This window comes from Typopeltis vanoorti, chromosome 6 (genome assembly GCF_054136105.1).
Source record: "Typopeltis vanoorti isolate ZY-2024b chromosome 6, IOZ_Tvanoo_1.0, whole genome shotgun sequence".
NCBI classification, from domain to species: domain Eukaryota; kingdom Metazoa; phylum Arthropoda; class Arachnida; order Uropygi; family Thelyphonidae; genus Typopeltis; species Typopeltis vanoorti.
In genome coordinates this window covers 23,465,104-23,491,947 of record NC_143554.1, presented here as the reverse complement: position 1 = coordinate 23,491,947, position 26,844 = coordinate 23,465,104, and the positions used below count along the sequence as shown (strand labels likewise).

Below are 26,844 nucleotides of genomic sequence, written 5' to 3'. Positions count from 1 at the left end.
GTTGTCCTCATACAGTAACATATTTTTATCCACCCATTTTTGAATTCTCTTTTTGACCAATTTTTCCAGTACTTTTACCACCATGTCTAAGATACCGATTGGTCTACAATTTGCTACTGCAGTCTTGGAACCTTCCTTATGCAAGGGAATTAATTTGCCCTCTTTCCACTCCCTTGAAACTCTGCCAGAGCTGACACTTAAATTAAAGAGCCTGGTTAGAGACAATGCCAGTTCCCTTGCACATTCTCACAAAACCCAAGTTGATATCCCATCTAACCCCATCTGTATTTACATTGAGATTCTGCAATATCCTATGGGCTATCATCTTGATAGTAAGGGAAGTGGCTTTCCCATGGTCCCCTAGCCGGGTCTTTTCTCTCTCTTCCCTCTGTTTTGAGGTAGGCCCCCTTGCTCTTTAATCTTTCCTATATGGCATTCCTTGCCCAACTCTTGTAACTCATGACCCTAATGCTATTAGAATAATCGAGGGCTATGGATCATTCTATTTCTATCTCTACTCTATCTCTATGTCTTCTCTTTAAAAATCTCTCCTACACTTAAGGCAAGCTTGAAGGCCTCAAGATGGCAGCCCCATCACCAAGCTAGACTGCAGATGGCCAGTAACCCTCTCAGTCAAAATTTTAACCCACTAAAAAGACTCAGGAAGATAGTAAACGGACAGATTTTTTTGGTAACGAACCGGCTTGGAATAAGGATTCAAGAAGAAAATTACCGAAAACAAAAAAAAAGCAGAAATACACCTATTGGAATATAGCCACCTGGAATGTGAGAAGTATCCACCACAAAATCATAGAACCGGACCAAGCACTAGAAGAAAGAAATGTAAAAATAGCAGTAATTACAGAATCTAAAAAAAGCAGAGAGGAACAGATGAAACTGAAAATTATATCTATATATATACAGTGGGGTAAAAACAGAAGAGAGAGAGAAAGAGCTAAATCTGGTTAGCTCTCTCTTCTTTTGATCTTTTTTTCCCTTTTTTTTTTTTTTTTCCCTAGAAAGATCATTTGTTAATGATCTTTCTACATAAATCTCTTAGAAATAATATAATCCATTACAACTTTTGGAGCGATAGAATAATAGAAATGAGAATTAAAATAGATAGAGGCTATATGACAGTAACTGGAACTTATGCACCTGAAGAAGGAAAAGAGGAGGACTCAGAAAACTTCTACATCCAACTGCAGAACATATTAAATAAGACCAATCCTAAGGATCACATTTTGGTAATAGGAGATCTCAACACAAGAATTGGCAATAAACCATATAAACCAAACATAGGACCTATTGGAGAACTTAACTGTAATAGAAATGGAAATAGATTAAGAGATTTTACTATAAGCAATAACCTTAAAATAATGAACACCTTCTTCAAACATAAAGACATCCACAGATACACCTGGGAAGCAAGAGACACAAGAAGCATTATTGATTACATAATAAGCAATATCAAAATATCAGAAATGATAATAGATACAAGAGTATACAGAGGATCTGAAATAGAATCAGATCATTACCTTTTAATTGGACAAATAAAATAGGAACCAAGATGGAAAACAACAAAAAGTAAGGAAAATAGAAATTTTGAATCTTTCAAAGTTAGACTTTTGGACGACAGTAGTATTAAAGACTTGTACCAAAAAAGAATAAAGAACTGGATGACAAGTATAAAAGAAAATCAGAACATAGAAAAAGAATGGCAAACCTAAAAACTATATGACAAAAGCTGCAAAAGAAAGTTTAGGAACAAAGAAAAAGTGGAAAAGAAAAAGAGGCCTTAGGGACTGGGATGATGAAATTAAATGCATTATTGAAGAAAAGAAAAAAGCATATAAAAACTGGCTCAACCTAAAAACAATAGATTCAAAAATCGAATACAGAAGAAAAAAAGCAATAGCAAAAGCAGCATGCAGGAGAATAAACAGAAACAGATGGAACAATTTTGTAACAAAATTAGAGAGAGAGAGAGACTGTATGCTCAAAAGACCTAATGCATATAAAATCCTCAAAGATCTAAGCAATGAAACTAGAGAAAAAGCAGATATTAATATCATTAAAATAGAAACATGGCAAAATTACTACCAAGATCTATGGTATGATGAAAACATTCAAAACAGAAAACTACCCTTTGTAATCTCTGATAACTTGGAAAACATCACTCTAGAAGAATTAACAGAAGCATTAACCCAAAGCAAAACAGGAAAGGCTCCAGGAGAAGAAAATATAAACTTGGAACTTATCAAATATGCAGGACTTGAATTCTCACTCAGGTTACTTAACTTTTATAATATGATCTGGAAAGAAGGGAAATGCCCATAAGATTGGACCAAAGCAATAGTTATTCCCATCTACAAAAAAAGGACACAAATCTGATTGTAACAATTATCGCAGAATCAGCTTACTTAGTATTATAAAGTATATGCAAAAATCTTAGCATATAAACTTAAACGTACAGTAGACCCAAAATTAATAGAAGAACAAAATGTATTCAGAAAAGGCAGGACTTGCATAGACTCTGCATTTATGTTAAAATTATTACTTAAAAAACACAGATAAAAATGAACATAGAAACACACATAGCTTTTATAGATTACACCAAAGCATTTGATAAAATTATCAGAGAAAAACTATGGGAAATCCTAGAAGAATATGAAATACCAAACTGACTCTTTAGAGCCTTATATAATATATATCAAGATAATAAAATATATGTGAAGTACAATAATTCAACATCAAGCTGGAAACCAATAAATCGAGGAGTATGTCAGGGTTGCCCTCTCTCACCAATTTTATTTAATATATACATAGATAAAATCATAAAAGAATGGAAGATAACTAATGAAGGAGGATTCGAGATAAACCGAAACACCAGATTAGCTACTCTTCTTTTTGCTGATGACCAAATAATCCTTGAAAATAATGAAGATGAACTACAAAAATCATTATGTAGTCTAAATAATCTGATAAAAACATATGGTATGGAAATATCAACCGACAAAACAAAAGTCATGGCCTTCAAAGGTGCTAATCCAATAAGAAGCAAAATAGTAATAAACAACAAAATAATAGAGCAAGTAAATACATTCAAATATTTAGGTTGCACAATGTCATATGAAAATGAAGCTGCTATAGAACCAAAGATATTGAACTTTTTAAAAGTAACATGCATTATAAATAAAATTTTTAAACCCAATTATGTACAAAAACACACACAAATAAGAATCTACAATACAGTAGCTAAACCTACCTTACTTTATGGCAGTGAGATATGGACAATAAAAAAAGCAGATGAAAGAATTGAATCATCCGAAATGAAATTTCTGCGCAGAACTGAAGGGGTCACAATAATGGACTAAATGAAAAGCAGCGAAATCAGAAAAAAACTTGGAATTACAACCTCCCTAAATGAAACAGTTATTTGCTATAGAGAAAAATCGAAAGAACACATACTAAGAATGAATAGAAGCAGAATACCTAAACATATTCTAAATTACCACCCAAAAGGTACTCGACGCAGAGGAAGACCCATAAAAAGATGGAATTGAGTCCGGAACAGGCCACTTGGCCTATAAGCCTGGAAAGGAAGAAGAAGAAGAATAAAGTTTGATCAGCTAAGGCCTAAATTTCCAGCACATCCTCATTTGCTCAATAACAAGGAAGATAATAGCAGGATGTAGTTCTCATGGTACCTCCTGCTGTTATGAATCTGAGGAATAGACACTGGATCAGAAAGCTTGGTAGCTTCTCTGCATTCCTTACTAGCTATGTGGAGTCCTCTTGCAGTTATCTACCTTTGACCCTTAAGTGATCTCACAAAAACAATTATCAAAGACTGAGATAAAAAATTTATATAAAATAAGAAAGGTTGGGTATTTATGTTTATGTTTATGTAAAAAGTATTATAAATATAAAAACTCAAAAAGCAAATATAGTGCAAAATAAGCTATTCTATTAAAAAAAAAAAAAAAAAAGACTAAATACAAAGAAAAATGTTTAATGTCAGGCACTGATAATGCAACTTATACACACACACACACAAATATGGAGCTAAGCATCATGATAACAATTAAATACAGGTTGGAAGTTTTTTCCCACTTGGTTAGACTAATAAATTTAGTTTAATCCTTTATCCAAGTGTAAGCAAATGAAGTTTGCACCTGAAGTATCTTCAGGACTGAGGCAACTCGTGGTAAAGGTGGACCAAGCTCTCATCACTCCTTGCCTTAGTATCTCCCATAATGCAAAGCACATCTCCTTGAGGACATGTATAATACTATGCATTAAGGGAAGGGCCACTACCCAGACCAGTTTCGACCTTTACTGAGGTCTCGTCAGTGGAAGCCAGACCCAGAGGTGGTGATACCAAGGGAATAAGTTTTAAAAGAGGTATACTGTGAGTAGACATATCGATACAAAATTAATAACAGAAAAAACTCACGTACAAAGATTATTTAATAGTATAATTTTTGCCTGTGTGTCACAGGCATCTTCAGTACATTAAGCTCAAATTAAACAATAACTGACAATTCAAAAAAGCACCACCTAAGTAGCTGGTGTAAGATAACTAAAAAGGTCAATAACTAAAGATGCCTGTGACACACAGGCGAAAATTATACTATTAAATAATCTTTGTACGTGAGTTTTTTCCATTATTAATTTTGTACCAAGGGAGAAGTCATCTTTACTTATATGAGTTGCCAAAAGGTGTCTCACCTTATTATTAAATTACTCTGGATTTAGAGAAAGATGTTGGAAGTTTTTTCAACTTGGTTAGACTATAATAAATTTAGTTTAATCCTTTATCAAAGAGTAAGCAAACAAAGTTAGTTCCTGAAGTATCTTCAGGACTGAGGCAACTCATGGTAAAGGTGGACCAAGCTCTCATTACTCATTTTCTTAGTATCTCCCATAAGTGCTTTTCATTAATGCAAAGCACTTATGGGAGATACTAAGACAATCAATAAAGGTTGAAACCGGTCTGGGTAGTGGCTCTTCGCTTAATGCATAGCACTATACATGTCCGCAAGGAGATGTGCTTTGCATTATGGGAGATACTAAGACAAGGAGTGATGAGAGCTTGGTCCACCTTTACCACGAGTTGCCTCAGTCCTGAAGATACTTCAGGCGCAAACTTTGTTTGCTTACACTTGGATAAAGGATTAAACTAAATTTATTATAATTAAATACAGGCATACCCAGGTCATGTGACATGTTAGGTTCCAGACCACTGTAGTATAGTGAATCACTGCCTTTTTTTACTTTTAGATCCATGTAATGGTTTACTAACTTTTTAAGCAGTCATATATGTGCATAAATAAAATTTATTCACATCACACATTTACCGATAACTATAGTATTAATTAGTATAACATCTTTCACTTTCCTAGGAACTTTATCATTGTTTTTAGCAATTCTAACAACAGTAGTGCAAGATAAGTTTAGTCTATGACATATCTCAGTGTTTGATACACTGTCACTAAAATTAATAATTTTCATCTTAGTATGTAATGTAATAGGTGTATACACATTTTTTTTTCTTTTCACTGGAACAACATCACCCTTGCGCTGAATTTTTGTAAAATAAAATAATAGTTATAAAGAGCTTAAAATTCATAGTAAAACAATGAAACACAATGAAATGTAGCAAGCAAGCAATGATGTTGCTAACAAACAGTTCACGAAAATTGTGAACTGGTGATTCAGTGGACTCTCATGTCATTAAAACTGTTGTATGAGCAAATGCAGTGTGGTATAAATGGGCATTGATTATAACTGAAAAGTGTCGTGTGAGCAATGTCATGTCATATAAATAGGCATTGGTCATAACTGTAAAGTGTTGTGCAAGTGAATCATCATAAAGTAGGGTATTACTTTATTTGCAAACAGTAGCAAGAAAAATTCTGAGAGGGTTACTGTTATAGATCTCTCTCTCTAACAAAACCACAGTTTGATGTTTCTCCCTACAAATGACAATTTAATAGTTCACAAAGGAGAACACACATTACCATAATATCAACAACATTTCACAATCAAGTGTACTTCGTAAATGGAATACAATTTTCCAAGGCATTTTTTATAATATGTTTACCCTTTTATTGAATTTTAGGACTTCATAGACTCTAAAATGTACCTTGGAATTAAATTATTTAATCCCAAGGTCAAAATATACCTCTTGACTAAACAAATATTTCTAGCTTTAATCAATAATCTCACAAATAGCATTCATTGTGAACATAGTGTTTATACATAACTATGTAAATTCCAAAGCCAGTACTTGAAGAAATGGATGAGGAAAAACTAACAGTGCCCCACCTTATCAATGGCTGCAAATTAGCATAAAAGTGATAAAAGTTCTGCAAGAAAAGTTTCAGCATCGTCTCATTAAAGAAACAAATGCTACATTCTGCTGATCATGGCATTCAGAAATCACAGCTTTTATTTATTATCATTATTATTATTATGGGCATCTCCATGGAGTTAGTAGACTCATCGCAGGAGACCCAAACTAGCCAAACAATATCTATCATACCTCTTCTTAAATTCATTTACAGACAAAGAACTCACAACTGTGTCAGGCAATGCATTCCACTAATTCACTACCCTCTAGGCAAAAAACCTTGTTATTACACCTTTGTTAACCACGCTCTTCATTAATTTCCAGGGATGACCTCTTGTTCTTCCATCACTATCACACAGCTGAAATATTTCCCCTGCATCAATCCATTAAAAACCTTTCAGTAATTTAAATGTTTCTATCATATCTCCTCTTCTCCACCTATCAACCAACTTCTGCAATCCACAAGCTCTCAATCTATCAATGTAGGTATATTTTTTACATCACTCACAAACTTAGTCACTCTTCTCTGAACCCGCTCCACAGCCTCCTCATCTCCAAGGAATCCAGGTGACCAGACTTGAGCACAGTAATCCAAATGTGGAAGTATCAATGCTTTATAAAGGGGAATAATAACCTCTCTATCTCTGGATGTCAGTGTGTTCCTCAACAACCAAGTAATCCTATGTGCAATCTTGGACACCTTAGCAATGTGTCCCCTGAACTTCATTTCCCTATCCACCAACACCCCCAAGTCTCATTAATCTGTTGGAGTACTGTTCCATCAATGTAGTACACACCTGGTAATCTTTTAATCCCAAAATGCACGACTTTACACTTTTCCACATTGAACTGACATCCATTACCTTTTGCCCATTCTACCAGCTTATTTAAATCATCCTGCAAACTTTCAACATCAGCTTGATTTTTTATTGCGCTACCAACTTTGCATCATCAGCAAACAACTGAATATCTCCCTTTAAGCCATTTCCTATATCATTTATATACAAATTAAACAACAATGGCCCAAGCACAGAGCCCTGAGGCACACCACTGGTCACCTGCCTCATCCTGGACTTGGCTCCTCCATACACCACCTTCTGGTATCTCTCCCTGAGCCATTCTCCTATCCATATCACCAATTTAGTATCCATTCCCGTTTGCTCCAATTTGCATAACAGTGTTCCATGGGGTATCCTGTCAAAAGCCTTATCAAAATCCAGAAGTACCACTGTGTAGCCAGTTCCTTTGTCCAACTCAGATGTCATTCTATTATAAAAAGTTAATAGATTGCTAAGGCAGGATCTGCCTTTAACAAAACCATGTTGGCCTCTATAGAGTATCATATCCTGATCCACCCATTCTTGAATTTTGTCTTTAACCTGACCAATTACAGACCAATCACCTGAGATGGTGATTGGTCTGTAATTAACTACCACAGTTTTAGAGCCACCTTTATCAAAAAAGAGCAAATGTACAACAGTTTTTTATTGCTGAAATGGACTTTTAAAGCAAATTATTACACTAAGAGGTATCTATTTATAATTTATTAGATGGTACTAAAGCACAATTTACAGTTTAAGCAATAAGAGTAAGTTACTCTTCTTTGTTTATTTATTTATTTGTGTGTGGGGTGTGTGTGTGTGTGTGTGTGTGTGTGTGTGTGTGTGTGTGTGTGTGTGTGTGTGTGTGTGTGTGTGTGTGTGTGTGTGTGTGTGTGTGTGTGATATTTGTGCTTCAAATTAGTAATGAAGAATAAAATATCTATCATTAATAAATCTCAAGTTAAGAAGTTACGTTTCTATGAGCTCACAAAAAACCAGCATTAATAAAGAGAAATTCTTATAGAGTAAGCAACTATTCACTAGGTTAACTTCTAACAAGATGGTGTTTAATAACAAAACATTTCAATGCAACTATATATTTCAAAAGCTTTTGAAAGTTATTATTCTATATATTTCAAAAGCAACCTATAATGTTGCTTTTGAAATATATGGAATAATAAAAAATAAATAAAAACTTAGCTGATGGCTGTTATTAGAAAAGCAAACAACTGACTTTAAAATACTGTTTCTGTTTTAACATTTGAAGTAGTGCACAAAATCCTATAGGATTTTGAAGGTTGGAAAACCTATAGTTTTTCAACCTCTTGCATAAGGAGGGGGAAGTAATTTGCATCAAAAAACTATCTTGATTCTTAATATTTAGCATATCAAAACATTTACAAATCCAAACATTGATGGCTTTTTAATATGAAGCCAATATTTACCGAATCTATTATATCAAATATCTTCACAGCAGAACCTTTGGCTGTAGCAACAGAAGTAAGATGTGGAACTGCATTGCCCAAAGAGAATGAACCAATCATTACAGCAAAAAATACCTGCAAAATAAAAGAAAATATATTATATTGTTATTACAACAAACCTCTAGGTAGTCAACAAACTCATTATGGCAGTTCACATGCCGCAATGTATCTATCATATTGAACCTTTAACTCAGTCACACTCTTAATATTCACAACACATTTCAGTAAATGCATTCCACTCATCCACCACTCTTTATGCAAAAAACCTACTCCTCAATCTCATCTTGAATATGCTTTTACACAACTTCTAAGAATGGCTTCTCATTCTTCCCTTCTAACCTCCACTCCCTTCTATATTCTTTCTAAATTACTTTCCTAAAATCCAAGAGTACATTGTATATGAATCTCTCTCTTATACAATTTACAAATTTTTCACTTTATCATAAAATGTAGGTAGGCTATTAAAGCAGAACCTGTTCTTCACAAGCCCATGTTAATCATCATAGAGAATTTCCTAATCAATCTCTCTCCAGTACCTTTATTACAACTGCAGATATTCAAACTAGTCAGTCAATGGGGAAAACTTGTCTTGAAACCATGCTTATGCTGGCAGCACTGTTTTTCCCTTCTTTTTCTCTCCTTAGGAATTTTTCAATTGCAAAACTGTAAACAACCAGGTATAGAGCACAGCAAATTGTTTTGCATATTCTCTGAAAATAAATAGCAATACACCATCCATTCATAGCATTATTAACATCCAGTTCAATTAACACTTGATACACTTCTAATTCTTTCAACTGTGATCCTACTATCATCTGTCTCTCTTCTAGGTGCTACACAAGGTATATCTCATAGGCCAGTATAATATACACTGAAAAAATATTAGTTAAATAATTCCACTATCTACTTTTGTCAAGGTAATGCTACTATGATAACCATCCACCAATGTCAGTCTTCCATAATTATTCTCCTCATAATTGAACACAATAAATTTTCATTGGCCTGACTGGCCAGTCCCTTTCATTTGCATTTTCTCTTTCTTTGCCATGCTTGCCATTCTTCTAGCCTGCATTTTATTATATACATTCATCTTTTTTCCCCATAATGTTTGCCTGGTTTCACTATTCATCTATTTCACTTCTACTCTACTCTATTTAAGTTTGATTTATTTTAATTTTTGCAAGTGCATCTAGTGGGAAAAATCCTGCACAATCTTAGAGCTGAAGCTTTTTTTGCACTGCTAACTAACTTTGCCTTACAAGTTAAATCTACACTGCAATTTTTGAAATTTTGTAATTTATGAATTTTAGAGATATCAGACAAAGAAATATTTTGAGAAATTTTGGAAAAAAGAGCAAAGTGTAATAATATTGGTAACTACATGTAGGATGTCTGTTCAGGACATTGGCTAGACATTACTAACTCCATGTTCTAACATAAAGATGGGCACAAATTCAAATGGAGGAAAGACACAAATAATAAGAAAAATCTCCTTGTCAATGTTGATTGGAATATCTTCATGCTGGTTCAGCACATAAGAGTATGAAGGAGGATTTGAAATAGTATATGGTCACCATTTAGTTTCGAGTGAGATAAAATAGAATATCACACTGGGAAAAGTGTGCAAGGAAGTTTTAAAAAAAGTGGAGCAGCTTTCATAGGTACACTGTAGACTCAAATATAGAAATATTATTCCAGAAAAAATCACAGTCTGAAAACAAGAACCAAAAATTTCTTCCTAAATCAATCAAAATATTGATTGATTTAGGCAGAAAGGTGTGACAATCTTGTCTGCAAGGATAGAAAAATTTGGACTGCATGATAGACTTATGAAGTTAAGGAAGCGGTCATACAAAAAAAGAAAGCACATACTGAAATTTTGTAGAAATAAGGCAAAATACAAAACACACTCAGAGAGAATACAGAAAAAAAAGCAAAACAACATGTAAAAGTGACTAAACAAAAGTTTTGGAAAGACTGGTAAGAATATATAAGATAAATACTTTAGAAAGGTGGCAAAAATGTTTTGAAGAACAGAACAAAACATTTGTAGAAAATATTCAAGAGGAATACAATCAGGAGTACATATTAATAATTAAGGTAGAAATGCCTGAAATGTGGAAAACAAGACTTTTTCCACATTTATATTAATTACTGGAGTAGATGACATTCATCTAGAATTGCTCAAATATAGGGGTTATAAAAGTTCTACTGTGGATTTAATAAATAAATTCAGAAGTCTTGGTCAGAGGATCAAATACTGCATAATTAGAGTACAGCTCTGACTATAACAACACCCATCTATAAAAAAAGTACAATAAAATTGAATGTAAGAATTATAGGAATATCCTTACTGAGTGTTCTAGGTAAGATTTATTCAATCATATTTGAGAAGAGGCTAAGGAAAAATTATGTATGCAAATTTGAAGAAAAACAAGGTGAATTCAGACCAAATAGAAATTGGCCAGGATCAGATTTTCACTTTATGACAGAAAGTTGAGAAGTTATTTTTAGTTAAGTTCTGTAGATCTAAAAATGGCATATGACCACATGCCAAGAGATAGTGCCAGTGGTTTTGAGGCATTATGGTGTGAGATAGAGGTGAACGGAATCAAATACTTGGTTGGATGTTGTTATAGACCAGGTAATGTGGATGGTGGTGATAATGAAATGTATAATCAAATTAGCCAAGCAAATAAGAAGAGAGTCATCATTATGGGTAATTTTAATTATGGCAATATAGACTGGAATGATGAGATAGCAACTGGAAGTAAAGAAAATGAGTTTCTTGAGTTTTTGCGGGATTACTACCTCAGACAATATGTAACAGAGGGCATATGAGGATTAAGGGTCTTGGATTTTGATCATCTCATCAGAGGCTGTAATTATAAATGAGGTGTCAAATCATCCACCAAATGGTGAGAGTGACCATGAGGTGATTACCTGGGTAGTTGTCAGCAGTGTGAGGACCTCTATGAGAAAAGAATATATGTGGAACTAGAAGGAGGTGATTATGAAGAGCTCAGAAGATAGCTTGTTGGTGTAGCATGGAATGAGGAGTTAGCTGGAAAAGAGATCAATGCAGCTTGGGGGATTTTCAAAAACTATCTAGTAGATGCAATATCTAAATGTATTCCAAGGGTGAGAAGGTTAAATAAGGTAGGTGTGAGATGGATGAATAAAGAGATTAAGCATGCGATACAGAGAAAAAGGGCATTGTGGAGGCAGCATAAGAGAAGTGGAAATAACCAATTCCATGAGGTTTACAAAGACCAGTCAAGGAGGGTGACTTGGTTGGTGAGGGTAGCTAAAGAGAGGTATGAACAGCACTTGAAGCCAAAATGAAGCCAAAAAGAATTCTAAATAGTTCTTTCGATATGTAGCCAGCAAAAGAAAGAATGATTATGGAAGGATGACACTGATTGGAGAAAATGGTATAAAGACAGCTGTTGCAGAATGTGTGGTGGAGATACTTATTGAGCAGTTCATAGAGGTCTTTTAATCTTGTGAATATGACTTCATGAAGAGATTGAGAGCAGTTAATGATGGGGAGGAGAGACTGACTGTAAATGAGCAAAAGGTGTATGGGGAGTTGAGGAAACTAGATGTTAATAAGGCTGTGGAACTTGATAATATATCACCAAGTATTCTCAAGGAATGTGCAGGGGAGTTGGCACCTGCCTTGACATATTTTTTTTAATACGAGTCTTGCACTTGGTCAAGTTCCTAAAGAGTGGAAGGAGGGCAAGATTGTGCCACTTCATAAAGGAGGTGAGTGAACTCAAGCATCAAACTATAGGCCTATCTGTGTGTGGTGTTGTGGTTAAGTTGTTGGAGAAGCTTGTGAGAACTAGGATCCAGAGTTTGGTTGAAAACAATGGTATTATCTTTGATAGACGGCATGGATTTGGTAAAGGGAGGTCATGTTTTAGTAATCTACTTACTTATTACAATAAAGTGATTGCTTCCTTGGACAGAGGAGAAGGATACACAGTAATATACTTGGATTGTGCAAAGGCTTTTGATAGAGTACTTCATGATAAGTTCACAGTCAAACTAGAGCAGATGGGGTTGGATATTAGATTAGTGCATTGGATTGGAGACTGGCTATCTGATAGGTATCAACAAGTTGTGTATGGGGGTGCGATATCCAGGAAAAGGAAAGTCACTAGTGGAGTGCTTCAGGGGTCTGTTTTAGGGCCATTACTATTTAACTTGTATATTAATGATATTGACGAAGATTTGGATGGAGATATTCAGTTGTTTGCAGATGATGCAAAGTTGGGACGAACCATAAAGAGTAGTGAAGATGTGAGTTCAATATTGCAAAATGTAAGGTTTTAAAATTTGGAAAACAAAGATGGGATGCAGAATTATGCATGGTGAGGATATATTGTTGGAGGTGGAGGAAATAAGTGATCTCCAGGTGATAGTGGACATGGATCTGAAATTTAGGGGACACATTGCCAAAATTGTGAAGGCAACACAAAGGCTTCTGGGAATAATGGGGAGGACACTGACATGTAGAAGTAGGGAGACTCTTGTTCCGTTGTATAAGACTTTGATTAGGCCACACATGGAGTACTGTGCCCAGATTTAGTCACCTGGTTTTCAGAAGGATGAAGAGATGTTGGAAAGGGTCCAAAGGCGATTGACTAAGGTAGTTTCTGACCTCTGGAATGTCGAGTATGAGGAAAGATTGAGAAGATATAATTTACAGAGTGGACAGGAGGAAGAGGGGAGATATGGTAGAGATTTACAAGTTGGTAAGGGGTTGTTATAGGATCAATGCTGGTGAAGTTCTACAGAAAATAGTGAGAGATCAGGGAAGAACCAGAGGTCATCCCTGGAAACTGTATAAAGAAGGTGTGGGTAGGGAATTGAGAGGCCAGTTTTTTTTCATACAGAGCTGTAAATGATTGGAATGCCTTGCCTGAGAGTGTGGTGTCTGCAAGGAGTTTGAGTGTGTTTAAGACATGGCATGATGAGCTGTGTGTGTGATAAAAGGACCTTCCAGATGAGTCTTTGACTCCTTAAGGTCTTGGGGTAATAATAATATCAAGCTGAATCAAGAGTCTGTATATTTGAGGTCATAAGTATGCAGTTTGAATTTAAAGAATTACAAGAAGATGGTTTGATGTGAATAAAAGTGTGAGACAAAGATGCACATTAGCTCCATTATTAGTCACTATCTATTTGAATCACATTATGAAAGAAAGTGGCATTAGGCCTCATATCCAATTTGAAGTTATTCCAATCAACTCTTTACTTCATGCAGATGATATGCATTTAAATCCAGCATAAGTCTGTAGTATTCCTGAATTTAAATGGAATTTGCTATAACAAATATGGAATGAAAATCAGTACTCGAAGAACAAAGACTATGAAAATTAGTGGAAACACTGAAAACATCAGCTACAGCTTGAATGGGAAATCTAAACAGAAAAGAAAACATTTCAGCTATTTAGACATAATTTTAGTGAAGATAACAATTTAAATATGGAAACTGACAACTAATTAGCAAAACGGGTATGGTGGGCAGGGAAATAAATTTATATGGCATAATAATCAAAATGGTACAATAGCTGTATACAAGACAGTGTTGAAATAAAGTTTAACTTATGGATCTAAGACATGGATTGATCAAAGACTGAAGACCACAGATATGGGAGTTCTGAAAAAAAAAAAAAGGGGGGAAAGTAAACAGATGGCATAATTGGCACAAGTACATTAAAAGTGAAGATAATAGCAAAAATTTGACAATGTTAGAAGTCAGGAATGTGGGATGAAAGCTAATCTCAGGTGATGTGGTCACTTAAGTTGTGACCATATCAGACATATAGTCTTATGCAAATAACTTGTGAACTACAGAAATTGCATGAGAGAATGGGAAATAGAAGAAAGAACAAACAGGTGTTTAATGCCAGGATGACAGGTCACATACCTAAAGGAAACCCAAGATCTAGGTACACTGATGCAGAAAGAAGTGCCTAAGAAGACTGAAATATATCTGGCGATATTATTTGCATTTTAGTATAACATTGTTTATTTTTGACAGCTTAGTGAACCTGTGTGATTGTCAGGGTTGTGGATTTACACTTTTTTTAATGAATTTTTGAGTCTTGCTTTGAACATAACGCAATGGCAGTACGAACAAGATCTGTATGCCATGCAGTGCGAAAAGATCAAAAGCTATTAATGGCATAGTCTTTTCGAAAATGATTTCATATTGTGAGTTGCAATACATATGCATGGTGAAATGTGAAAGATGTGTTTGTTGGAGAGAGAGACTGAACAGGAGATGCGAGAAGGTATGCATTTGTAGAACATGCAATATTTTATTAGACAATCAGTGAAGTTATCAGTGAATGTGAAACACACTGAAGGAATGAAAGTTAGCATAAATGTGGTTGCAAGGCACTGTGAATAATGGAATGAAAGCCAGTGAATTAGCAAATTAGCAACTCATGCTAAGAAAACCTTATGAAGTTTTTTCCATATGTGGTAAGTATAATATTGAGTTTCATGTATAATATTGAGGTTTTTTCATTAATTCTTTTTTCCACAGAACAGCCTATCTGCACAAAGTATGTCAAATTACATTTACAAGGTATCTGGTAAACACCAGCTAATGATAGAGGTGATAGTTTGTCTTTTGTAGATGGTAACATCTGAATAGGTAGGAATGTTCAATTATCTCCTGGATTTGATGTGGGTTGTAATCCACATTTCGATCACATTGAACATTCCTACCTATTCAGCTGCTTGAAAGCCTTCGGCTTTTTCTCAGGCATCAATCATTCTATTAAGATGCTATAAGCCAAAGCACACTTTTGTATGAAAATAAACACAGACTTACCATATATGTACCATACAGCAGAGGTATTAAACAAGGCTGTCCACTTTCCAGTCCTCTTTACACAATTGCCATTGTGTGAAGAGGACTGGAAAGTGGAACAATTAAACATACTGCTTAGGGAATCCTGTCCTAAACTTTCCCACAAGCCATAACCCTGACAGCATATGCTGATGATGTTCCAGTTATAGCCAGCAAAGAAGAGGATTTCTACAACATGCAAACAGCATACTAACAATACCAAGCAGCCTCAGGAGCCAAACTAAATGTACATAAAACCACAGGACTGTAGTGTGACAAATGGATAAACCGAACCGATTCCCCAATGTCTAGTCACTGGTCCACAGAGGGGAAACAAATACATGGGGATTTCCCTAGGAAACATGCCCTCTTATGTGGATAAGAACTGGGAAATGCTAATTAAACATTTCAACCAAGTACTAGGAAAATGGGCAGCAATACGAGCCTCAGCCTTGTGGCATGCTTACCAGGGGTGTTTTGATTCATGGCAATGCATGACCACACACACAGCTGGCGTAACACAACAACTTCTTGCCACTGTTATAAAGTCGTAGTATTTAACATTTACTTAATATGGTTTAACTCCTTTACTTGACCATCTCTTGAATAATTTGTCCTATCTCAGCAGCGCATATAATGCGTCTGTCTTTGTCTTACTAACGTATACTTCAGCCCCTTAGATTATTACGTGCACGAGTCTGATGTACAAAGAGATTGTCTCAAGGTTAAGTCAACTCCTTGGTAACAAAGCTTCTGAAGTTAACTTCGTTAACTTCTCTTAAAGTTCTGGGAAAATTTGTTTGTTCCGCTGCACCACCCAGAACCCTTAGATTGGAAAAACTTCTCAGTCAAGAAGTGAACCTTCAGATATGCACGTGGTTAATCTAATCTATTTCTATACCAAGTTATCAATTATCAATCCCTTCTATAATCAACCATGTTTGCAGTCGTGGTCTTATTTAACAATTATCTCCCACTTAGATCTGAATAATTTATGAGTAGTGCATCGGATTCTTAGACACAGGCAACCAAATTAATAAGAGCAAAAGATTTTTTTAACATAATGATCAGCATACAGAATAAAGAACTTTCAATTATCACTGTACTACTAGATTACAAAGTAAAATTAATCAATATACATCACACAGTAATTAATACTACAAAAACATTATGTTCAAAGATTCAAAGCTCGCATTCTTAGATTATAAAACCAATAATGGCCTTTAGGTGTTAATCAAGCAGTCTGGATAGACATCTCTACAGCTCTTAAACATAGCTAGCAATCGACAGAAGTACAATTATAATACATAGCACATATTGCTCACTGACTATGATTAAAATATCACTGTTCTGTCTTAATTTTAGATAGGGTCTCAAAACTTTATGAAGGTCTATGATTCTTCAGTTACAATTATCTTCCTCTCACACATTACTTGATTAAAGGTTTACTATACTGAACTCGAGGATTCCTCATGTTTGTCCTTTCGATTCTTGGATTCCTTTGCTTCCAAACATTTTCTTCTCTCTATGTTAAGGCTAAAATTTCTGTCAGCTTAGGCTGGTCCTCATGGAGTATGCATACCGATCATCTATGCCTAGAATATTCTTAGTGTGAGGCGATTCTGCATCTATAAGGCACGCTACCTGGCCACTATATTTTCCAGGAGTTGCCTGTTGCTTCGAAAATCCTCTATTCGTTCATTGTAGGGCTTGGAATCTGCGATCCCTCTAATCACGACCCGACACCTCCGACTTCTGCCACCGAGAGAGAACAGAAATTCCAGACAAAAAGCTAAAAGTCCTTTGGGGGGATTTTCCAGCCCTTTTATATCAACCCCTACCGGGACTCCTTGTAACCCTAAATTTTCACCCGACATGTTATTCCTTTGCACTCGTGGGTCTTGCCTTTTCGTAGCATCTTCCCCAAAAACTTAGGCAGGCATGTGCCGTATGCACGTGTGACCATTTGAGGCAACTTACTAATCCGGTGTCTTGCCTACGTATTTGACCTTATAATCTCAGTTGGTTATATGCAATTTACACAGTAATTCTTTTATATCAATTCTAACGGAAAATATGTATATAACAAAATTCATTGTCTAACATACAATTTAGTGGGAATTTTACAAGGGAATATTCACAAGTTTTATACTAATTATGGTATCCAATATTTGTCAGGCTATATACAATTTATACTAAAATACAAGCATATCCTTTTCAAGGGTTTTAACTTATCAAATTATGAATGAAACATTCCTTAGTGAATTGTATTCATTCACAATTTAACATCACCTTCGGCTGGGACAATTCCATCATCCTCCCATATAGCCCTGACCTCGTGCCAAGCAACTTTCACCTGTTCAACCATCTGAAATCTTTCCTTGGTGGTCGGCAGTTTCATGATGACATCAAGGTCAACGAAGTAGTCAATAGGTGGTTTGCATCACAGGCGGCAACCTTATACGATAAAGGTATATAACTCTTGGTGCCCTGTTATGATAAGTGCCTGAACAATGGTGGAAATTTCGTAGAAAGTAGTGAAAGATGTCTACTTTAATTTCCAATAAAGTTTTTTTGTAAGTATATTTTTGTTTCTCTGATAGCCCATCGGAACTTACTTTCTGGACATCCCTCGTATTTAAGCAGCCATACCACCATAGATTAGCTTTGCTTACACATTCTTGAATACTAATAGTGCCAAGGTTCTTTCTAATATCTTCATTTTTAATATGATTCTTCAATTGATGCTATAGGTTCAGGCTTGTAATGTTTCTCAGAACCCTCATATCTGTGGTCTCTAATCGTTGAGCAAGTGCTTTATTCTAACCCAACTCTCAGATACATAACTTAAAACTGGTTTGAATACTGTCTTGTATACTGCTAGTTTAGTGTTTTGGCTAATTTCTCTGTCATTCCATATAAATTTATTCAGCTCACTAACCATCATACCAGCTTTGTTTATTCTGTTGTCTATTTCCAGATTTAACATGCCATCTTCACTAAAAACTGTGCCCAAATAGCTTAAATGTTTTACTTGTTCTATAGGATCTCCATTCAGAATGCAGTTGAAGTTTTCTATGTTCCTGCCTATTTTCATAGATATATGTTTTTTTTTTTTTTTTGCTGATTTTCATGCCAAATTTGTTACAGCTGTTATTCAATTTAGTTAGAGAATCCTTGATACTTGTACTAGATGTGTTTAGGAGTACAATATCATCTGCATAAAGCAAAGAGCAAAGTTGGACATCTCCAATCAGGCCTAATGTCACTTTCTTTCATAATGCGATCGATATAAATGATGAATAAGAATGGAGATAATGTGCACCCTTGTCTTATCTCTAATTTTACATCTAACTATATTCCTGTATTTCTTTTCATTTTAACTACTGACTGACAACTTAAATATAGACTATGTATTGCTCTATATAACATTACATTTACTCCATATAATTATTCTGTTTTGAAAGGCTTTTCTCTGGGCACCTTGTTGTATGACTTTTCCAGATCTACAAAACGTAAGTAGAGATCCCTGTCATATTCCCATGATGTCTCAACGATTTGTCTTAAAGTGAAAATCTGATCTTGACAACTCCTGTCTGGCCTGAACCCAGCTTGTTCTTCTCCAAGTATGTCTTCCACAATCTTTCTCAACCTCTTTTCAAGTATGCTTCAATACTTGAAAAGAGGCTGAGAAAAAAAGATACCTGGAACAGTTAGTACAGAAATTTCTCAGTAATTCTCACATTCAGCTTTATTCCCTTTTTTAAAGATGGGTACTATGAGCTATTCCAATCATTAGGAATTCGACCTGCTGTCCAAGCCTTCTGAATTATGCAGTGTGCAAAACTTTTATACCTCCATGCTTAAACATTTCTGATTGAATATCATTCACTTCAGCTACCTTTCCACATTTCAAGTTTTTGATAGCTTTTTTCTACCTCAAGTACTGATATGTACTCCTCTTTGAATTCCTCATGAAAATTTTCTAGTATGGGCTATCACTGCTTGGTTCATTTAACAGTCTTTCAAAGTAATTACTCCAGACATCTAGGTTATCCTTATCTTCGGTTTCATGTCACTTTATCATCTTTGTTTCCTTTTATAGTATTCTTTCCTCCATTTCTAAGCTTTTTCGATAGCCTCCAGAACATTTTGCCATCTTTGATATTTATTTTATATATTCTTATCAAAGGCACTAGAGAAGGATAGAGACCTGCAAGCTTTCCAACTGTGTCATGCAGACTGCAGACAAGAGTATACAAAAGAACATGCAGGCAGCTTATTATGTTTATATACGAATGCTGGAGTATCAGAAACAAAGGGGTAGAATTTGTTGCCTTGGTCAATATGTTGGCCTTAGATTTGTAGGCATTAGTGAAACCTGGCTATCAGAATCAGACACTAATTGGTATTGACTGTAAAGGGTACAGTACTTTTAAGAAGGATTGACAAGATAGGAGAGGAAGGTTGCAAAATCATGGATTTTTATGGTTGTTTCACTCAATTTTTATTTATACTTCTTCAAAAGTTCTATACTCAATATTTTTACTTTACTTAAACTTAAGCACTCTACTTGATATACGGTCTTAACTCTGAGCTCTAAATACGGTGCTTGAATTAGTCTCTTATTTTTAATCCTCTCCTTCAACTTTAATCCCCCTTTTGTCTCAAGGCCACAATTATGCTTCTACATGTGCACGAAACTTTAGAACTAAGAAATTGCCTCTGGCCGGAGCCAATTTCTTTGTCTAAACTACTGGCGTTTTTCTATATTGAATTTTGAAAATTTATTTATGTATCGACTGTGCCATCAAAATTTGTAGATAGAAGTTTAATATCCTTCCAAAGAAAAACACTCAGCAAGGCACAGAATTTTTCTCTTATACTTATATCTTATTATTAAATCTAGCAACACAAAATTTCTATCTATCAGTCATGGCTACTTATCTCTCAAGGTCAAACAGATTTGATTTTTATGAGCAGTGCATTGGTATGCAGGAATCAGGCAAATTATTTGACAAACAAAACAATTTATTCATGCTAATTGAATGTACATTAAAAGTTAACACAAAACTTTCAAAACTTCTCAGGCTCTATACCTTTCAGCAATATTCGTTTGGATTCAATTTAATCAACCTAGCTTTACAATTTTCCTTTTAACAATTGGTCTAATGCACTAATTATTCCTACAAATTATTAATACACTAAAACAGGCTTGTGCATACTACATCATATTTTAACTCAGACATTAAATTATATCTTGCACTCTAAACCGTCAAATATATCAACTCTATCTTAACACACATAAACTCAGTAGGATATTTCACAAAAAATTTAACCCACGATCTAAAGTCATTATTATTGTTCTTAACTCTAACAAAATTTCAATACAATAGTCATTTCTGCCACAAATTTCATTTCTAGAAGATTCCTATACAAGGCCTTACTTTTTAGTCATCTAGTCCGCAATAGTAGATCCTTTAGAGTGTTATCTTCATCTTTTACTTTCTGATATAGCTCACTACCAGGTGCCTTTTACGATATCGAAGGCATTTCATCAACGGAGACCTTTAGGAAACTTGGCTGGAATTCCGGAACTGACCATCGTTTCTGCATAATCGAGCCTTCTATTACTTCCGGATGTCTGTTGGCAGGACGGGGAACTGTGACTTTGAATCGGCAAGACACGCTGGAATTCCTTGCATCTAATACTGGAACTGAGAGCTGGAACAGCGTCTGGGTACAGATCATGACAAAAACCAAAACGTGCCTGACTAAGAGCCACAAGCCACCAACTAGAAAGAGCCTTCTCAACTACCTGCGGGAAAGGAAGTCTTTTGATCTATTGATCCTTCCCCTTTTATATCTCTCCATCGACCTTCCTGCTATGATTTTTCCCTTGGGTGTTTCATGGATCTGCATCCACCACCTTTTTTAGCCATTGTGTTAAGGCAGGAAACCCCTTACATACTTGACCTTCGCGATAGTGATTGCCTTAGGTGATAAGTTAATCCATCTGGAATATTTCTTTGTCTGGAACTTTCCTTTGTTCTTTACAGAAATTTGGTGGTCACAATATTTGACAGTTTACTCTAACTTATTTCCATACTACATAAACATAAAAAAATTGCTAATTAACCACAAGTATTTTGTATGGATTTTCGTTTCCTAGTAAAATCGGCATATAAGGAATTGTTGTACAATATTCTTCACTGCAAGATTTACAAGGTGCAGGCTGCTAATGATATTGGATGATTTGAATCCAATTAGTGTTGAGAACTCTGATTGTAGTACTAGTAACAGTATTTCATGTGGCTGTGAATATAAAGCATTCTAGTGTGAGATGGAATCTAACAAAATCAATTATATAGTTGGGTGTTGTTACAGACCATGTGGATTGGTTGCTAATGTTAATTATCCAAATATTGATTGGATAGCAGTAAAATCTCATGAGAAGAATGAAACTGAATTTATTGAGCTGATGCAAGGCAACTTCCTTGAGCAGCACATGACAGAAGAAACTCGAAGTCAAAAACTGTTAGATTTGATTATAATTTTAGAAGGTGTTTCAGTTAGAGATGTAACTACTCTGCCTCTGGTTGATTACAGTGATCATGTAGTATTCACTTGAGAAGTGAATAAGTTTATGAATATTCCATTCAGAAAAGGTTACATGCTGAACTACAAAGCAGGAAATTATGACCAAACAAGGTGGTCATAATTATGACCAAACACTGAGATCAGCATTATGGTATCAGTTGCTGGATGAGAAGAATATCAAAAGTGCATGGGAAGCATTTAAAAAATACTTAAATGGTGGACTATCAGAATGTGTCCTGAGAGCTTGAAGAATAAATAGGGTAGGAGTCAAATGGATGTGCAATCTAATAAGTAAGAGATTTATAAGAAAAGGATGATGTGGAAGGAATACCTGTATAAGGATGATGTCCATTATGAAAATTATAAGTAGCATGCTAGAAGAGTCACAACTGCTGTATGGAAAGCTAAATCTGAGTAGGAAAAGAAACTGGCTCTGCAAGCAAAAGGCAACCCACAAGAATTCTATCGATATGTTGCAAGTAAAAGAAATATGAAATAATGAATATGAAAGAATAACTCTTCTGAATGCATATGGTGTGAGGGTGACAGATGCAGAAGAAGTTGTTCAACAAATGAGTGCCCATTTTGCTAAAAGATGGTGTATGCAACATTGAGTTCACTGCTACCTCTTCTGAAGAAACTCAGTTGTATGAAGAGGTGATATTAGAGCTGTTGCATAAACTGAATAAGAATTCAGCAATAAGGACTGATGGAATATCAACACAAGTGCTAAAAGAGTGTTCAGTTGAACTGGCTATTCATTTGACCAGGCTATACAATTTGAGTCTCAGAACATGGAAGATTCTGCAGGAGTAGAAAGAATATATGGTAATCCCATTGTACAAAGATGGTGAAAAGACTGATGTATACAACTATCAACCAATCAGTATCTCAGGAGTGGTGGTGAAGATTTTGGAAAAAATTTGCTCACATTCTATAATAATGTTACCTTTGAACTAGACAAGGGGAATGGATACACTGATACTTTTGTATTTTGTAAGGCTTTTGACAGAATACAGAATGGAAGACTATTGTATAAATTGAAGAATATGGGTTTGGATTATAAAATATTAGCATGGCTAAGAGGACGGCTGACTGACATATCAAAAAGTGGTATACAGGGGATGTGAGTTGCAAGATTTATGATAATTAGTGGTATACCACTACTTACCATATCAATCTGTACATTAATGATATTAAGAAGGATTCGACAGGCAAATTACAGCTATTTGCTGATGATGTAAAGATAGGTAGGGTAATCAGGAATGCTGCTGATATGCAGTACTTGCAAAATGATTTGAATAGGCTGGAATTGTGGGAATGGGAAAATGAATGTCAGTTCAATGTCAGTAAATGTTGGTGGGATTATGCTAGAAGAAACTAGCTGAAGTTCAGAGGTCATGTAACAAAGTTTCAAATACAACTCAAAAGATAATTACAATGTTGAAACGAACTTTAACATATAACATAAGGATATCATTTTGCCTCACAAGGCCTTGATAAGACCTCACTTGGACTATGGCGTGCAAGTCTGGTCTCCTGGTTTCTGTTGCGATTTGATACAGTGGAGAGAGAGCAAAGGACAGTGTTAAAATAGATTATGGAATGATCCATTTAAATTATGGATAGGATTGTGGAATACTGATTATGAAAACAGATTGAGAATTTGTAGACTGCAGACACTAGAAAACAGGAGAAAGAAGGGTGACATAACTGAGAGATGGAAACTTCTGAAAGGTCATACAGGATTTCAGTTGATGGAATTTTTCATTTCATGGAGGAGGGGGAAAGTACAAGAGGGCATCTTTGGAAGTTGAGAATGAATACTGCTAATAAGGAAATGAGGGCTAGATTTTTCTCTCATATGGTGGTGCATGATTGGAATGGATTGCCATTAGATGTGGTATGTGCAAGCAGCGTGAATGAATTCAGGAATAAGTATGATAGCTGGTGCGTGTAGTATGTGGCCTCCCTCGATAAGTCCCTGACTTCCTGGAGGTCTCTCATAATAATATAATAATCTTGTTCAAGTTGTTTTTAGTAGAACCTTAATATAATTAGACCATGATTCTTTACTTCCTGTACGTGCAGTTTGTGGATAGCACTGGCCAACAAAAAAAAATTTTTTCCCTGCTGATTATGATCTGACATTTGTTTTTTAATAATCTGGGTGCGCTGATTTCAAATATCAAACCCATTTTTCTCTATCACGTCAGGTTTTTCCTCTATGGCATTTTCTTTTTGCTAATTTGTAAGTTTTTGATAGTTTTAAGAAGGCAGTACTATTTAGAGGATCAAAAAAATCGATTTTCTAATATTATTTTCTGAAAGTATGTACTTTTAAAAATCTGTTCCTAACTTTTTATCAAGAAATTCAAAAAATTTCCAAAGATATAACCTATTATTCAAAGCGGTGTGCAGATCAGAATCGGAGCGCTCACCACTCTCGCTTGTTAGTAAACGAATAAATGCGTGAGAACCTGCAACGGCACATACTGGCGCTTTGAATGGGAGAGAGGTTGATATCCGACCTAATACATTTAGATGATGACAACTGCCTAAAACAAATGAATGCTATATGCGTCATAGCGGACAAAGAATGAAATCAGTCAATCGTTAATCGATCGTAAAAGTATGATGAGCGCTTATAACGTTTCAATAAAGTCTCTGGTTTTTTTTTTTTGTCTTGTTAATTGCATATTAGTCGGCAGTGAAGAAAATACATTATGTCTACTACTCGAAATTGTGTCAATAGTGGTGTAGATTCCTTCTGCTACATTTGTGGCAGCTTTACTGTTCCCAGTCAAAGGACAAATATCACTGATTTCGTTAAGAAAGTGTACTTTGCATACTTTGACGTAAAAACTGCAGCTCAGGACAAATATCATGGGCTCCAAATAAAGTGCGTAAGTCATGCGTAGAAAATTTACGACAGTGGAGCAAGGGAAAATGTAAAAATTAGCTTTTGGCATTCCAATGATTTGGCGTGAACTGAAAAATCACGTAGATGATTGCTATTTTTGTTTAGTTCAAACTTCTGGTTATAATAAGAAGAATAAGAAAAAAATTGTGTATCCAAATCTCAACTCAGCAATTCGGCCAGTTGCTCATTCCAATGAAATAGCCGTGCCAATTTATAAAGGACTTCCTTTACTTGAGAATGAGCATGATCGGGATATGCCAGATGTTCTTGAGGAGCAAGACCCGGATGTTGATTTAGACAATGAAAATTTAATTTCTAGTCCTGGACCGTAACGTTTTAGTCAAGCAGAATTGAATGACTTAGTAAGAGATTTGGGCCTATCAAAGGAATCATCGGAATTGTTAGCTTCAAGATTAAATGAAAAAAACTTACTGGATCAAGATACACAGATAACTTTTTATCGTAGCAGGGAAAGTAATCTTGTACAATATTTTAAACACGAGTGTGGGTTTGTTTACTGTAACAATGCATCAGGTTTACTAACTGAAATGAGTGTTGTACAATATCATCCAAATGAGTGGCATTTATTTATCGACAGTTCAAGCAGAAGTCTCAAGTGTGTCTTACTACACAATGGGAATGTATATGGCTCAATTCCTATTGGCTATTCAGTCCACTTAAAGGAAACATATGAGGACATTAAAAAGGTTCTGAAGTTATTAAAATATACAGACCATAACTGGATCATCTGTGTTGATCTTAAAATGGTGAACTTTTTACTTGGCTTTCAAAGAGGATAAACAAAGTTTCCGTGTTTTCTATGTTTCTGGGATAGTCGAGCTAGAAACCAACACTGGAGTCTGAAACACTGGCCTCTTAGAATATCCTTAAATGTTGGAGAACAGAATGTTATAAATCAACTTTTAATCAACAGAGAAAAAATCATTTTTCCACCTCTACACATCAAACTAGGTCTTATGAAGCAGTATGTTAAAGCTTTAGATTTACAAGGTGACTGTTTCCAATACATATGTGAAAAATTTCCACAACTTAATTATGAAAAAATTAAAGCCGGTGTATTTGATGGACAGCAAATTAGAACTTTAATGAGAGACCCAAATTTCATCAATTCTATGAACGAAATTGAGAAAGAGGACTGGACTTCGTTTATGATGGTTGCGAATAATTTTCTTGGAAACAAAAAAGCGTGCAATTACAAAGATCTAGTGGAAACAATGCTTGAAAATTTCCAGCACCTAGGTTGCAACATAAGCATAAAACTTCATTTCCTATACAGTCATCTTGATAGATTTCCCGAGAATTTAGGTGCTGTAAGCGATGAACAAGGCGAAAAATTTCATCAAGACTTAAAAACTATGGAAGATCGGTACCAAGGAAGATGGGATTCTCACATGATGGCTGACTACTGTTGGAGTATTCAAAGGGATTGCCAAAACAGAACACACAGCAGAAATTGCTACAAACAAAAATTTATTCCCTGAAACTCATGTGTAAGTAAAATTGTTATTTTTTTATAAATATTCTTGTAATTTTTGATGAATATTGTTAAGTAATTATGTATCTAATTATCGGCCTCTCTCACATTCAAAGCGCCAGTACGTGTCGTTGCAGGTTCTTACGCATTTATTGATTTACTAATAAGTGAGAGCGGTATGGGCTCCGAATCTGATCTGCGCACCGCTTTAAATAATAGATTATATCTTCGGGAATTTTTCGAATTTCTTGATAAAAAGTCAGGAACAGATTTTTAAAAGATACCT

At 35.1% G+C, this 26,844-nt stretch overlaps 1 protein-coding gene across 2 annotated transcripts in view; it reads right to left on the bottom strand.

Annotated features, from left to right (window-relative positions):
• LOC150105338 (ATP-dependent translocase ABCB1-like) overlaps window positions 1–26,844 on the bottom strand; it is a 417,983-nt gene that overhangs the window by 268,359 nt on the left and 122,780 nt on the right. For both annotated transcript variants that reach the window (XM_090394721.1, XM_090394720.1), the window contains exon 10: window positions 8,625–8,738. In XM_090394721.1, the coding sequence (XP_090250847.1) occupies window positions 8,625–8,738 (114 nt within the window). The remainder of the gene's footprint in view (window positions 1–8,624; window positions 8,739–26,844) is intronic.